The sequence below is a fragment of the Odocoileus virginianus genome, chromosome 9, assembly GCF_023699985.2.
Source record: "Odocoileus virginianus isolate 20LAN1187 ecotype Illinois chromosome 9, Ovbor_1.2, whole genome shotgun sequence".
NCBI classification, from domain to species: Eukaryota; Metazoa; Chordata; class Mammalia; order Artiodactyla; family Cervidae; genus Odocoileus; species Odocoileus virginianus.
The window spans coordinates 56,793,904-56,810,765 of NC_069682.1; the positions used below are offsets into that span (position 1 = coordinate 56,793,904).

The 16,862-nt window shown below is 47.9% G+C and overlaps 1 protein-coding gene across 6 annotated transcripts in view; it reads left to right on the forward strand.

Annotated features, from left to right (window-relative positions):
- Nucleotides 1–9,000: 9,000 nt before the first annotated feature.
- Nucleotides 9,001–16,862, forward strand: part of HM13 (histocompatibility minor 13) — a 38,189-nt gene continuing 30,327 nt past the window's right edge. For 2 of the 6 annotated variants that reach the window (XR_011489592.1, XM_070472499.1), the window contains exon 1: nucleotides 9,001–9,300. Coding sequence is in view for 4 of the 6 variants with exons in the window: in XM_070472499.1 (XP_070328600.1) it covers nucleotides 9,118–9,300 (183 nt within the window). In the remaining 2 variants the exon portion in view is untranslated. The remainder of the gene's footprint in view (nucleotides 9,301–16,862) is intronic. The other 4 variants (XR_002318310.2, XM_070472500.1, XM_020915816.2 and 1 more) reach the window with 3 other exon arrangements.

Below are 16,862 nucleotides of genomic sequence, written 5' to 3' on the forward strand. Positions count from 1 at the left end.
CCCTCTCTACACCAAAGGTTTACAAAGTCTTTAAGACTCCAGAGACCAAACAGGCAACCAAAAAGAAAAAGAAAGTGTGAGACTTGGTGATCATAGAGCACATCCCACCTAAAGAGGGCAACGCAGTTCAGCTCACCAAACTGCCAAAAGACAGTGTTGCCTGATGGTTAGGAGCCCACATTCTAGAGCTGTGTTGCCTAGGTTCAAATTCTGATGCTGCTGTTTAGCGTCTGTGGGTTTTTAGGCAAGTCACTTAACAACTCTGTGCCTGTTTTCCTAACCATGAAAAAGAATACTACTCATATCTCCTGTACAACAACTTCAAGGGAGAAAGCACTTTGAACAGTGTCTGACATTAGTAGGTACTCAGTAACTTTTAGTGCCCATTGCATGAAAATGCAGGGCTGAGCCTGCCAGATCTTCTAAATATTCAAGAAAAGCCAAATACCCAAATTTTTATTTCAAAATTGCTCTATTTTTTTACTTTGGCAAATGAACGAATGCAGTTGTTAGACCTTGGTGAAGGTCATACAGAACACATCTGGGAGCAGGGTAGGGCCTAGGAAACGCAATTTGCAGTTATCTGCTCTATGATGTTTAAACACATGGAAAATGAAGCCAGAAAGGAAAGAGTCTTGGAGGCAACTTCTACTGTGAATCCTATGACCCAGCCTCCCTTGAGAGTGCTAGTCACTCAGTCATGTCCGACTCTGTGCAACCCCATGGACTGCAGCTCACCAAGCTCGTCTGTTCATGGGATTCATCAGGCAAGAACGCTGGAGTGGGTTGCCATTCCCTTCTCCAGGGGATCGTCCTGACCCAGGGATCAAACCCAGGTCTCCTACATTGCAGGCAGATTCTTTACCATCTGAGCCACCAGGGAAGCCTCCAAGAGATACAGAAAGGGGAGGAGAAAATAGAGGGAGCAAAAAAACCACATTAACATATCAGGTTATCCTGGTAGATAGCACATTGCACATGGAAGGGCGATGCACTATGAGGATTTTTTTTTTTTTTTAATAGCTGAGAAAGAATAGGAAAGTGGTCAGGGAAGGCGACAGAAGCTGAAATCCATGAGAAGGAACTAGCCTAACAATCAAGGAGAGAGAAGATTTGGCAAGGGGAGAAGCTTATGTAAATAGCCTGAGGCAGAAAAGAGTTTAATGCAAAAGAGGAGAGCAGGCAAGGATGAGTTGGACAAGTGGGCAGGGCCAGTACAAGCAGGGCCTCAGAGGCCATAGTGAGGAGGATAAGGTCATTTCAAGGACATTTAGGAGACATTGAAGGGTCTCAAGCAAACAGGCATGATGTGCAGGTGACTTCAGAAGACAAACAAGGAAGTTGTTAAAATAGCCTGGAAGAGGTGATATGTCCTGGATTGGCCAGGTGCCTTGGACATGGACAGCTCAGATTTCTGCATCTGAATCGGCCTCAAAATCAAAGTCTGGATTTAAGCCTCAGAGCAGACCTGCTGTTTTTACATCAGCCAGGCAGTAGCCTTCCCATAGCCAGGCCGGCTTTGGACATCCCCATCTCACCCAGGCCCAATCTGTAAACTGGCCTCGGCTGCTCTCTGCTGGCAGAGGGGTGGACTAGTGTGAGGGGAGCAGCTGCCTCCTGAAACCCCACAGTTCTCAGTAAAAGAGAGGATATCTGGCTGGCATCCAACCTTCCCCCTTTGAGTTAATAGAATATCATCCAGTAGCTCTCCCTTAATCCCCACCAGGGAGTCCTGTTGATTCTATTTTCTAAATAAAATCCTAAATCAGGAGTGTCCTTATATCTAATCACATCCACTTCTCTCCATCTCCGTCAGCCACACCATAGCCAAAGTCACCACCATCTCTTCTTTGGTCTGTTTGTTCACTTTCATTCTTGTCCTGGCCAATCCATTTCCCACTCAGCAGGCAGAGTGCTCACGGTATATTCCGACTCCAAAATCCTTTCTCCTCGGTGTATATTTCCCCATACCATTCAATTAAAGTGAAGTGAAATTTGCTCAGTCATGTCTGACTCTTTGCGACCCCCATGGACTATATAGTTCATGGAATTCTCCAGGCCAGAATACTAGAGTGGGTGGATGTTCCCTTCTCCAGGGAATCTTCCCAAACCAGGGATCAAATCCAGGTCTCCCGAATTGCAGGCAGATTCTTCACCAGCTGAGCCACCAGGGAAGCACCCCCCATGCCATTCAATGTTGAACCAGCAGGGAAATCCCCAATATACACACAGCCCCATCCACCCAGGGCATACTGCAGGCATGGAAAACTGTATGAAGATTCAGGAGAAAAGAGATGTTCACATCAAAGCCTTACAAATGCACTTGCCTGCCCACCACTGGCATGTATCCCCTCTCTCCACACGGTGTCCCAGCCTCACCATCCCACTGGCTCCTCTCCTTTCTCCATCCTCCCTTTCATTTCTGTCTGTCTTGTTCTCTTCTGCCCACAAATTCCTGATCATTTCTAAGGCAAAGCATATTTGCCATCTCTGTTTCTTTGGCACCTGCCAGAGAGGGTTCTTGGGGTCTCACATTCTCTCAAGCAGATTGTCAAGGTTTTCTTTCCATGCGTGCATGCATGCTAAGTCACATCAGTCATGTCTGTCTCTTTGCGAACCCATGGACTTCACCCTGCCAGGCTCCTCTGTCCATGGGATTCTCCAGGCAAGAATACTGGAGCGGGTTGCCATTCCCTCCTCCAGGGGATCTTCCTGACTCAGGGATCGAACCCACGTCTTTATGTCTCCTGCATTGGCAGGCGGGTTCTTTACCGCTGGCACCACCTGGGAAGGCTTTTCTTCCCATACCATATATATATATATATGGTATATGTATACAGTTCCTTGCTTTCCCTGGTAGCTCAGACAGTAAAACATCTGCCTATAATGCGGGAGACCTGGGTTCGATCCCTAGGTCAGGAAGATCTGCTGGAGAAGGAAATGGCAACCCACCCCAGTATTCATGCCTGGAAAATCCCATGAACTGAGAAGCCTGGTAGGCTACAGTCCATGGGGTCACAAAGAGCCGGACATGACTCAGCAACTTCACTATACAATTCCCTCCCCAGGAAAAATACCAATGCCAAGACAATAACATTTTTACCTGAGTACAGGGTGGTGCTAACATTCTGTGACTAACATTCGATCATTCCAACATCGTATGGTATGACCTGAGATTATGTAAATCCTCACTGAGCCCAGACTCAGATCATGTAATAGAAGCTTCATTCTCCCCCTCCCTCCAAAGAGGACTTGTGTCAGTAAAGCTGGACACCCTGACCACACTGAGTCAAGAGAGCCTCCGGGCTCCTGAGGCAAACACATCATGTTAACCCAGGCCATTGTGACGCACAGGTTTGCTAGGGAAGAAAATAAAGCCACTGTGCAGAGAAAAGCCAAGAAAAGATCCTGACAATACAGACATCCTGGTATCGAGTGAGTAATTGAAGCCCAGCTCTGTCCCTGCCTGTGCTGGCCAAGGGTTGGTTTTTCACTTCTTCCTAGGAGTTCTAGAACCCGTACATGCCTACCTTTGCCTAAAGTGCATCCAACTGGTCTTCTAGCCCTCACCAGCCACAGCACCCTGCCTCGCTGCTGCAGAAGAGCACTCTTTCTCTTGGCAAACCCAGCATCTGGCCCCAAACCAACAAGGAAGAAAGGGAGTTCAAAGTGACAACTTTTTCTTAAAGTCTTCAAAGACCTTTTATTTCCTTTTTGAATGTCAGGAGTAGAGGGATGAGTTCATCATACTCTTTCCTTTGTAGTAGACTACGTTCACTATTTTCCACAAGGTCCCTACTTTACTTTTGTATGTTTTTTGCTTGTTTTCATTACCAACACCCACTCTTATTCCCATCGCTCTGTATGCAGCCATTCTAATGTGCTCAATAAGTGTTCTTTAACACGTAAATATCCTTGTTAGGTTTGCAATGTTGCTACGTAATATGTACTTTTAAAATTTATTTTATTGAGGTATAGTTGATTTACAACGTTGTGTTAATTTACATGGGGGCTTCCCCGGTGGCCCAGTGGTAAATAATCCACCTGCAGTGCAGGAGGCATGGGTTCCATCCCTGGGTCAGAAAAATCCCCTGGAGGAGGGCATGGCAACCCACTCCAGTATTCTTGCCTGGAGAATCCCTATGGACAGAGGAGCCTGGTGAGTTAGAGTCCATAGGATTGCAAAGAGTTGGACACAACTGAAGTGACCTTAGCATGCACGCACATTAATTTATATTGTACAGCAAAGTGATTAAATTATGCATTCTTTTTCATATTCTTTTCCATTAGGGTTTATCAATGTGATATGTACTTTTAATTTGCATAAATCGCATCACACATTTTTCTTAATGCTCAGCTCTATGTTTTAAAGATCTACACATGCTGAGGAGGGCAGGGGTATTGTAAGGGATGTAATTGGCACCCCATTCAGATGCTTTTTAGCAGACGTAGTGATCTGACCCCTACCTGTTGTGAGTTTTGGCTAAGAAACACTCAGCTGCCACCTTCTCTGGAGAATTGCCCTTGGCCAAACAGAAGCCAACTCAGCAGGGAGACTTCCCCTCCCTCCTTCACCTCTAGACTGTGGCCAGTGACTGACAGACACAGAGTAAAGGAAGCCTCAAATTTGTGCAGTTAGTGCGCCCCAGAGGTCCCCTTGGAATCATGCTGAAGCAAGTCCCCAGCTGAAATCCCATTCTCACCTGGCCTTTTATCTCCTGCCTTCCTTCCTTCCCTTCCTCCTAAGGACACTCCCCACCAAAGGCACTAAAAGAAGAATTCTCATCTTAGGCTCTCTGACCTATGAGAGTGACCACACATTATCATCCAAACTAGTATACACTTGAGGATGCAAGGAGTTCTATTTATATTAATAATCAGCCAGGGACTTCCCTGATAGTCCAATGGCTAAGACTCTGGGCCCCCCATGCAGGAGGTCTGGGTTCGATCCCTGGTTGCGCAACTAGAGCCCACATGCCGCAACTAAGAGTCAGCATGCTGCAACTAAAGAGTCTATATGCCGCAGTTAAGACCTGGCAAAGCCAAATAAGTAAATATTTTCTTTAAATGATAATAATCAGGGAGGTTCAAGAAAGAGGGGACATATGTACACCTGGCTGCTTCATGTTGAGGTTTGACAGAAAACAACAAAATTCTGTAAAGCAATTATCCTTCAATTAAAAATAAATTAATAATAATAACAATCAGGGAATTCCCTGTGGTCCAGTGGCTAAGACTCCGTGCTTCCAATGCACAGGCCTAGGTTCGATCCTTGGTGAGGGAACTAGATTTCACATGCTGCAACTAAGACTTAGTATGCCACAACGAAGATCAAAGATCCTGTGTGCCATAACTAAGACCTGGTGTGGCCAAATAAATAAATACGAATATTTTAAAATAATAATAATAAGCCGTGGCAAAGGGCAGAAACCACACCTGTCCTGCCCAAACCAGGACATGTGCTAACCGAGCAGGTATTTGGCTCCTTGCTTCTTGTTGCCGTCTAGTATCCCATGGTATACACCCAGCATATTTTGTCTATTTGTTCCCCAGGGGCACACATCTGGGTTCACTCTAACTTCCTGTGACCACCAGGGGAAAAAAGAAAAACAGACAAGAAAAAAACACTGCAAAAAAAAAAAAACACTGCAGGAAAATTCTTAGACAATTTCCCTAATAGAGCTGGGTGGGAACTTCTCTAGGATAATAGAACTGAAAACAGCCGTATGAGCAGTTTGGGCCTCCAAGAAGATCTTCGCAAATAAGGATTCCGGCCTTACTGTAAGGAGGTAGAGGGGCACAGAGAATGCTTCCCCCTGTTTTTTTTTCCTCCTTGTTCCTTTTACCTTATTAAAAAAACTGAGTTTTACTAGCTGGCTCTGTGCTAGCTCTACTAGCTGTCTCTGGGATGTGTAGGGGTTAAGCAGGGTTGTGGGGAAAGATAAAGTAGGTTAGGTGGAGGGAACAATATACTCATTCATTCGCGTACAAATATTTATTGAGCACATATATTTAAAGGCCCTGTGACCTCAGCAGATAATATAACAGTAAACATTTACACAGAGTTACACTGTTTTCCTGCCTGTTTTCTCCCAGGGATTAACAGCAGAGGATCACCTGGGCTCCTGAGGCAGGAATATACCTCCTACAAATACAAGAGGTCTCCTATACCAGCATTTGTCACACGAAATGTGTGTTTGGATCACCTGGAGATCTAGTAAGTCTGGTGGAGCCTGAGAATCTGCATTTCTTATAGCTTCCAGCCGATGCTGCTAGTCCAGGAATCACACCCTGATCAGCAAGGTGCAACCGAACCACAATACCATCATCACACCCAAAAAATCCACATTCCAGTTTCCCCAAGCGTCTGAAAATGATCTTTAAAGCCTTCTTGAAACTGCTGTGATCCAAGATCCAATCAAGGATGATACATACATTTGCTTTTTACCTCTCTTCAGTCTCTGTTCATCTACACCATGAATTTTCTTTTCTTTCACAGCACTGGCATTTTTGAAGAGTTCTGGCTAGCTATCCTGAATATGCCACAGTCTGACATCTTCAGATTTTTCCTGATGTTTCCTCATCAGTAGATATAGATTAAATGTGTTTGGCAAGAAGACTGCTCAGGTGATGTGTCCCCCACATTGCATCACATCTAGTCCTTTTGTCCCATCCCATTCAGTAATGGCTAGGTTTGATCACTTGGATAAGGGAGTGTCCACCAGATCACTCCACTATAAAGGCAAGTTTTTGTTTTTATAAATAACAAGTCATCTGTTATTGTGTGACTATCCTGTGCCTTTAAAAAAAACCTTTCTCCCACAGCTTAGCATCCAATAATGATCCTTACTTAGTATTTTCAGAATTATTTAAGCACATAATAGTGTGTGCAAGGTGTGTGTGTGAGAGAGAGAGAAAGAGAGAGAGAGCATATATGAGAAAAAAAAAAACTGGAAAACCTGAAATCCATTCACAGTGACCAAACACAGTAATAAGTGAAAGGGGAGGGGGTAGGATCTACATCTTTCTTTGGAGCAAGTGTTTGGTAATTTAACTATTCCAGGCTAACTAGACAGGCCCTGTTTTTTACCTCAGCTCAAATCTCTCTGGGAAAGTAAGGCCATACAGGAGGTTCCAGCAGATAAAGCCTCAGGGCACCACCCCCCCTCCTCAAGATTGTCTTATCCCTGTCTCCAGAGACTATCAAGACAGGCTAGCTCCAAGCCAGAAATCCAACCCTTCAGAAGCCTTGACGGAGCTTTCTGAACTTGAGTCGACCCCTCAATTCCCTAGGTCATATTCACAGTCTCCCACGAGGGTAAAGGTAGATGGCCAGATCTGCCCTGGGCCAAACTAAATCAAGTGCTCAGCCTAGCACAAAGCAAGAATGTCTCTGATTTCCAATTGTACGCTCTCAGATGAAGAGCCTGGAGCCATGAGGCCCAGCTGCTGGGCAAATCCTGTGGCCTGAATTATTGATGGATGAATTCATCAGGCACACTGCCTTCACCCATCCACTCAGGTCATGTCCAGCTTCTGAAAAACAGAGCCTGAAACTGTACACCATCTGCCCAGAACTAAGTCACTCTGGGAACAACTCCTTAGCCTTCTTTGTAGCTGAAATATTATAAAAAGCAGAGACTTTGGAGCCCTACAGACCAGAGTCCAAGTCTCTCCTCTTCCTCTGCTGAACTGTGTGACCTGGCTAGCTAGTTTACCTCTGTGAGCCTGCTTCATCATCTGCAAAATGGGACTAATTGTATCTCAGCAGTGTTACTGAGATCAAACAAAATGCTCTTAAAGTATAGTACCTGGCACTAATTAGGCAAACAACTCTATTATTCAATTTTTTTAGTCTACTCCTTGCCTTTGTCTCCTCTCACTATGAACCCTATACTCCAACCCCACCTCACCACCTGTCCGGCTTGGATCCAGGCCATGTGATTTTTACACTATCTGTATCACTAATCAACTTACTGCTCTAGATCTACCATTTTTGCCAGCTCTGTGATAATGGAACTGGACCTTGTAAATATTTCTCCCTTGCCAACTGACATATGTTAAATCTTTTCAGTAGAGTGTACTAGAGGAATACTGGAAGAGGATAGATCTTCCCATTCTGGCTCGAGGTTGGCTCACTTCCTGGGTTCCTGGAGAGCATGCTCTTTTCCCACTGCTTGGTCCAGAGTTTCTCCAGTGCTCGGTACCTGCAGGGTGCAGCTCTTCAGTTTATCTGCCACCTACTTTCTCCAGCTCTTAACTAGGGCATCAGAAGCAGAGCCAGGAACCCCAGATAGCCCAGGCATGCACCCAAGCCCGAGTCACTCCTACCCACACCCTCTCCTCACCCCTGAACACACATGACACTGGGACTCCCACAGGCCTGGCCATCAACAAAGCAAGCCTCCTGACCTTTGTCCCCTGGAACTGGCTGGAACCACTCTGGCCCAAGCCATATACAAAAGTTCACTAGATTCCTAGAGAGAGAGGTCTCTATAAATTATCAATCTCTCTTAACATGCTATATAACATATAACTACACAGTAATATCCTATCGTTTTATTTTTATTTATTTTATTCCTCCCAACACCCCCTCCCATCACACTAAAATGCAAGTTTCATGAGGGCAGGGACTGACTTTTGCCTGTTTTGTTCCCTTCTGTGTCTCCAGAGCCTAGGACAGTGCCTATAATGGGATACTCAGTATTTAAGGAATGAGGGGATGATTAAATATTGGATGAATGCATGCATGTGTAAACAAATTGTTAGTTATTAGGAATTTCGGGGAGTGGGACATCCCGGGATTAAGGAGATTGACTGGGAATGGGGTCCTCAGATCTCCCTCGGAGTGGATGCCCACTGCAGTGGTCCAGGGCTCTTTTCCCTACCACCAGCAAGTTGCTTAGCAACCGGCCTCCTGGCCCTCTACCGCCGCTAGAGGGCGCGCGGGCGTGGAGACATGAACGCGCACGCGTGCGCGGCGCGGGCCGGCGAGGGAGGCACGTCACTTCCTGTTTCTTTAGGAGAACGTGGCTTTCCCCAGAGCGCCGGATCTTTCCCTCTGCGTCTCCGCTGCAGCGGCCGGAGCTGGAGTCGGACCCCGAGCGCAGCTTCGCCATGGACTCGGCCGTCAGCGACCCGCATAACGGCAGCGCCGAGGCAGGCGGCCCAACCAACGGCACAACGCGGCCGCCTTCCACGCCAGAGGGCATCGCGCTGGCCTACGGCAGCCTCCTGCTCATGGCGCTACTGCCCATCTTCTTCGGCGCTCTGCGTTCCGTGCGCTGCGCCCGCGGCAAGGTAGGGTCCGCGACAAAACCCGGTGCTGTCCACCTCCCACCCTAACACGACTGACACGGACCCTCCCCGCAACCCCACCTTAGACGGGACAGACACCTCCTCTGTCCGAACACTCACCCTTCCCACCACGGCTTCCCCACCCCAGGCCACATCCCGGGACTGACCTTAGGTGTGCCTCAGGATGTGGGCACCCATCCGCGAACCAGGTAAGGAACTGACACCTTCCTTCCAGGAAGGAACTGACACCTTCCTCAAATAGGGACTGGTTTCCATCCCCTTTCGGACCTTGACGCGTCCCTCTCTCTGTGCGTCGTGCTGGAAGCCCTGTTGGCAGACCGTCAGACTATGATTCGAGCACAGTTTTGAGCCTGCTGGTCCCAGCCAGACCAGCTTCACCCTCGGCTCTGGCTGCTCATTCCATGTGGGACACTCACCGCATCCCAGTCTCTGGGTCAGCATCCCTCTGTACCTGCCGGGGCGCTGGTCCTAACATCTCCTGAATAGTACAGTCTCTTGTCATTCCTCACCCTACCCCCCTCCCCGGGTAAGTTCTGGAACCCAGGCTCATCCCTAGGCTCTCACACCTGTCCAGCTGGAATCTGTGACCCATAGAGTACAGATCAGGCCCTTGCCCCACCTCAAAAAAAAAAAAAACTAACACAGAAATATTAACTCCTAGAACCCCAGCCCAGGCCCCAGTTTTTTGTATCACTTTCTGGAACCAGTTCCATTCAGCCAGCTCCTCAGAACTTGGCACTTTGGTGCCTTTCTTTTTTAACCAGTCATAGAACCCAAGTTTGCTGGTTTCCTCTTCCCTGCCTAACACCCAAGTTTGGACCTATCCTAGCCTGAGCCCAGACCCTATTCCTAACCCTGTTCCCACCCCAGACCCTGACCCTACCTCAAAGTAGTTCCCCTCTTCATACCCCTTAAGACAGTCCTTCCACCAAATTGGAGTAACTCAGCTGAGTTACTGAGCTGCCATTGGCCTCTCTTGTTAAGACTGGGCCAGACTCCATCCCTGGCCTTCAGCATCTGTCCCGTTGTATACCTCAGAGGATCCCAGGGCCTTCCACCTCCAGACTTCCTCCCTCCCATCCTTTTTCTCTATAGAAGTTCTCTCTAGCCTGTTGCACCAATGGCTTCTCACTTCCTGTCAGCCTGTCAGTCATCCTCCACCAGCTCCTGATCTGTGGCTCCCTGCTGCTCCTCCCCCACCCAAACCTGAAGTTGAACCTTAGAGGAAGCTCTCTTACCCAAGGAGGGCAGACCCACAAAACAGCTGCCGCTTTTGAAACTGCTCAAACCCAGGTTCTCGAAACATTACCCAACTTGAGCAGTGGCTGGGGCCTGCCACCTTTCTTTCCCAAAATGGGAGAACTTGCTGCTGGTTCCCTGTAGGTCAGATGCAGGGGGGGATTGGTCAGGCAGGGCTTAGGTGGCCCCGTTTGCCTTACTCTTCTGCATCTTCTAAGCAGAGTTCAGGTGGCTTTCAGCCTCCCTGTCGTGCCATACAGGCAAACACTTGGTGCAGGGAGAAATTCCAAAATAGATCAGGACAAAGGAGGTGAAGGGCAGTGTGGAATGAGCTAGGCACTTGATGTGAGGGGCTCCCCAAACTTGAGTAATTCTCCATAGCACCTTCTACACATGAATTACTAATCTCTTTAGAAAACACCTTCCAAACAACAGAATTTCCTGAACCTCCACTGTTGTCCAGGACAGAGGCCTGCTCCTAAGATGAGTGGGTCAGAGCCCTATCACCAAGGAGTTCAGGTGTCTGGATGAGTGGGGAATAACTAGATCTGAGATTGTAATATAAGTAGTGCTGCAGGGTTTAGGGAGAATATCGAGCACGCCTGGAGCTGGGCAGGGCAGCCTTGTGCTGGAGGTGGGCTCGAGCCTTCATATAGAGGTTGAATTTCAGCCAGAAGACATTCGAAGCAAAGGAAACTAGGGAAGTAGCTGCACACAGCAGTTTAGGAGTTGGTGGAAGGTCTGGAGTGGCTGGAGCAGAGGGTAAGAATAGAAGAGAGCTTTAGATCTACTGTAGTATCTAAATACCTCTCCCCAGCATCTCCTGAGAGACAGAGGGATTGGAAGACTGTATGGAATTACAAACAGCTTGACCATTAGTAGCCTCCAGCCACCAGGATGTCCTAAAGCTTATAAGCCTTCACTCTCTGATTCTCCCAGCTACTGACTGAGGCAGGCAGAGCCAGTTTTATTATCACCGTGGTACAGAGAAACTGAGAGGCAGAGAAATGATTTCTCTGCCAGTTAGGGGCAGAACCAGGTGTTCCTACTCCTGGGCTCTCTCCTGGATGCAGTTGCCTGCATCATACAAGTGGCATTTTGGCCTGGGGAGAGGAGAGACCAAATGACTCCCATTTTCTACCCTGAGTCATGTTTCCATGATCATTTGACAAGGGGAGAAAAGTTAGCTTGGGGGCCCAGGAATTTTGATTTCTCACTAGTGTTGGACCCCCACAGCCAGCTGGGAGAAGGCATGTGAGGACAAAATTCTCCCTGGAGAGCCAAGTTGTCCGTGACAGACAGAGTTGTGAAATCGTGGGAGGAGAAGGTGAAGCGTCCAGGAGTGTGCTGGGAGGAAGTAGCCATCGGCACAGCCATCCAAGAGCAATGCCTGTCCCTGTCTGAGACCTGTGTTCCCAAAAGGGAGCAGGTCCCAGGAACAGCTACTCGTCAGATTGATTTAAAGGCCTTTGGCTGGTAACTCCGAGGAGCCCCCCAGCCAGCTGGACTGGGCTCCTGCTCTATGCCAGGCCCTGGGCTGGCTACCAGGAGTGCTAGACGAAGAGGCCAAGCCTTGCCCTCACAGAGCTCAGTCCCCAATGAGAAATAGCTGTGTGACCAGCCAACTGCTCAAGGAGGCAGCCATGATCTTTGCCAGGGTAGGCAAGAGCTCAGTGGGCAGGACAGGAGAGGGAGATGTAGGACCACAGGCGTGTTCTGGGAGGCGGTGAGCAGTTTGATGCGAGTCCAGTACAGGTGCTGGGGTGAGATAACAAGAAGATGCTCCAGGAACCTGCAGCCTTTCTGAGGTATGGAATCCCGAAGGCAATGCAACAGTTAATCTTCATAGCCACTACATGTTTTGTGTTTGTAAAAGTTCAGGCAACACAGAAGCAATGAAGGAAATCCCACCCCATACCACTTCCTTGGAAGTAACCCAGTTTCTTTGGTGTGCATCCTTCCACACCTTTTTCTGTGCGTATACAGACATGTACGTGCTCATGTGTGTACACATGTGTAAATTTATTTTTATAAAAATGCGATTTTGCAGTACATACTGCTCTGAAACCTGATTCTTTTTTTTTTCTCCAAAGCAGTATGTCTCAGTTTCTCCTATGTCGGTACATGTAGACTTATCTTGTTTTATGGCGGAGAGGGTAGGTTACGCACACTCGTGGTATAGAATTCCAGAAGGACTGAGCAAAATCTCCCTCCCACCCTAGCTGCCCAGTTTCCCTCCCCAGGGGCATCCCCTACTACCTCTTTCTTGGATATCCATCAAGAGGTGTCTGTGCCTCTGCAAGTAAATAAGCGCACACTTCCCCCCATCTTTGCTGTATAACTGTTGCCCTTTGTTGTTTCCATTGTTTAGTCGCTCAGTGGTGTCCGACTGTTTGAGACCCAATGGACTGTAGCCCACCAGGCCTCTCTGTCCATGGGATTCTCCAGGCAAGAATACTGGAGTGGGTTGCCATTTCCTTTTCCAGGGAATCTTCCCAACCTAGGGATCGAACCAATGGCTCCTGGCGCGTCTCCTGCATTCCAAGCAGATTTGTTACTGGGGAAGTCCACATTTTGTTGTAGACACACTCTTCTTTGCACCTTGCTGTTTTGACCACGTATATGCTTCAAATCTAACACACCAGCACACATGGAGAAGTTACATTTTTTAATAGCTGTATGATGTCCCCCTGTACCCCACAGCCATGATTCTCAAAGTGTAGTTCCTGTACCAGCAGCAGCAGCAGCACCTGGAAACTTGTTAGAAACACGTATCTGTTCACAGGCCCTACTGCCAATTCTGACATGTGCTCAGGTGTGAGGACCCCTGATTTGGAGTCCTCCGCTAGTCAGTCAGTTTGTGTCAATCTGCTATCATAAGCCATGCTGAAATTAATCTCATTATACATTTGTTACTTCATGCTTCTCTGTGTTTGTAGGATAAATTCCTTGAAATCGATTTGCTGGGTCAGAGGCTCTATGCATGTTTAATTTCGATGGATTTCATCAAGTTATCTAGTGCAGAGGTTGTACCAGTTGATATTCCCACCCACAGTGACCTTGATTCTCATTTAATGGCTGCTTGGTAGCCCATTCTCCAGAGGTTTCTGAGCTGTTGTGCAATGTGATCAGGTCCTTCAGAAAGAGCTCCTGATAGAGGAGGGGGCAGGCAGGAAGGGGCTGGTAAGGTGGAGCTCATGGAGACTGCAGTGGAGGGTGAAGGACTGGGGTGGGGGTAGTTTGGGAGACGCTTGGGTGAGTGAGTGCACATGCAGTGAGTAGAGGAGACCTGGGATGACAGAATGGTCCATGAATCCCCGATCCTTTGTAGAGCATGGCCTGGAAGCAGAACTCCCAGAGCTCCAGCAGAGCCAGCGGCTTGAATGAAGTTGGCATCCTTCTTCCCTTGCTGCTTTTGCTCCGCCCTGCTAACTAAGCGTCCAGAGTGTCACTGGAAGCCAATTCATTTCTGCGCTTTGTGTCAGCTCCCAGCCACTCACACCCACCCCAGGAGCCATCGTATTTCATACGAACATCTAGTTTAAAAACCCGAATTGAATCAGTGGCGAATCCAGCCAACTTCTAGTATATTTGTAACTACAAAGATTCTGTTGCTGTCAGGATTCTGTTCCTCAGAAAAGTCACAGGCCCCCTGAGCATCTTGACATAACTTTCCAGCAGAAATTTTCAGATAGGAAAGGCAGAGGACATCTAGGGGATAATAGCCAAGAGTTTGCGCTCTGGAACCACACTGCCTCAGCATGCCTCCTGGCTCTGCCACTTGGGCAGCTGTGTGACCTTAAAGCAAGTTACATCACCTCTCTGAGCCTCGGTTTCCTTATCTGTAAAATGGAGGTATTAAAAGTACCTGCTGCCTCGGGTTATTGTGAGGATGAAATCATGTCAAGCACCTAGAATGCTTGGCACCTAGAAAGCCCTCAGTAAATGTTGTCAGTGTTACTGTCCTGGTCAGTCAGATTTCCAGTCTTCTGTGCTGACTCAACATTGCACAATAGGGTATTTCTAACAGTCACACGCAGAAGGCCAGATTTGACCGTGTGTTGGAGCATCTGTCCAGCCTGGTTTGCCATCAGATAATATTAAGCCTCTTCCCACCCAGGATCCTGGGCTGAATTGATGTGAATGTGTGGAAACGAGCAGTGACACCGGTTTGCAGGTGATGCCAGAGTCTGTGGGTCCTTTCACACCACGTGCCCTGCGTCTGCAGGTCCCTCTGCCCATAAACACTGCTTGTACACAACGCAGACTCCTCAACTCAGTCAGCATTTATCTGGCTCCTACTGCATACCAGACCCTGTGCTTGGCCTTCACAGCTTTGCTTAAGTAATATCTGCTCTAACCACCTCTGACACTCCCTGCTTCCTTGCAGAAGTAGTGTCCTGTCCACTTTCGCGTGACTCCCTTGTACATAATAATAATGCAATTTGTACAACTGGTGGGAAGCTCAAGGCACAACTCCAAGTACTTCCAATGCAAAAATCATTGAATCCTGGCAACCCATTTTACAGCTGAGGAAGTTGAGGCTCTGAGAAAGAAAATAACTTGCCCAAGGTCCCACCGCTGGGAGAAGCAGAGCTGTCAGTGGGGCTGGGCCCACTGACGTCAGAGCCCTCCCTCCACCACTGGGTACTCACGCCACGTATCGCGGCAGTTCTACCACGGGTCACGCTATGCGGGGATATTCTGTTTACATGTCAAGGTCTTGGCCTAGCTGCCTGTGAACACTTTAAGGTCGGGAGCTCATTTAGTTTTGTGCGCACCCTGCTGCTACACAGGAAATACAGTGACTCTGTGGCGCTCCACTGAGGGCCATGAATCTGCCCACACTCTACTGCACAGTGCTGCCAAATGCAGAAACCAAGGGCTGGGAGGAAGGAAGGAAGATGGGCCTGCTTCTCCATGTCATTATTGCTCATCTGCTCCTAGTGGAGCTGCCAGAGAGTGACTCACACAGCTACCTGGTCCTTTCAGAGGGGAGGATCTCCCTCAGCCCTGGCTGTATTGGAGTTTGGCTTAGGGCCTCCCCACTTGCCCCTCCCTGATAATCACAGCTCCCTTCAGCCACAGTACTTTACAGTTTGCCAGGTTCTTTGACATCTCATTTGGTTTAAGCCTCTTGGCCCTTTTAGAGGTAAGGAAAGCTATAGATAGCGTTGTTCTGTTTGACAGATGAGTGAACTGAGGCTCAGAGAGCACACGATCTGCCTGAGTCACCCAGCAAGTCATTGTTAGAGCAGTCACTCTAGGTGCATCGTCATGCAGGGACGGTCGCTGGATCCTTGTGGACTGTGAGCACAGAAGTGGATGGAGAGCCTCATGGTCCTGAAAGCTTTTGACTTTTAGATTTATATTTAAAATGTTTTTTAATATAAATTTAAACCAGAATTATTGGAGAAGGAAATGGCAACCCACTCCAGAATTCTTGCCTGGAAAATCCCATGTCAGAGGAGCCTGCTGGGCTACAGTTCATGGGGCTGCAAAGAGTCAAACACGCCTTAACGACTAAACAACAGCCAGAATTACACCAATATAGATTTTCATTAGAAACTCTTTTTGTCATGAATTCCATGGAGCTGATTTAACTTTCTGTGTTTTACTGTAATTCCATTTCCATTTTTTTCTCCATTTTAATAGTATTGAAGTGATTTTGCTTGCATTCAGTTGTTTCATGTAGGAATTTATCCTCTGTCAGCTCTATACCTAGATCCCATTCCTGCTAACTGTTGTATCTGCCACTGTGAGTTTAATTGTGGCTTGTACTCTGACCAGATTCATTTTCCCAGTCATGCTTCTTGAGTTTGAGTTTTGTCAAGATTTGCTTCTCCTTGCAGTTGTTGTCTTCCCAATGCTCAGTTTTAGCCATTGTTAGTTTTGGTTTGTTGTTGGTCTGTTTCCACTTATAATATTCACTACCTACTGGATAAAAGACTGGCCGTATTTACACCTCAGCTAATCTGTAAGAAGACTGGAAATAGTCCTCATGAGGCCTCGGACTGCTCTCCTGTTGCCAGTGTCCACTGTTTTCTCTTCCAGTTGTTAGGTACCCAGTGCCTCTGCCACACATGCACTGGGTCCTCCCAGGACTGCCCCTGCCAGGGTCCCAGTCCCTTCAATAGCAAGTCAGTGGGATCAGAGCATCCTGCCCCGGGGTGGATAGACAGTAGCCCTGGCAGAGGGAACAGCACTATCAAAGCCTTGTGTCAGGAAAACATGGGGACCCCTGAGGCACCTCAGTGACCAGGCAGAAAGGGGGGAGATGAATGAGCTGTCGTGGCACCAGGTTC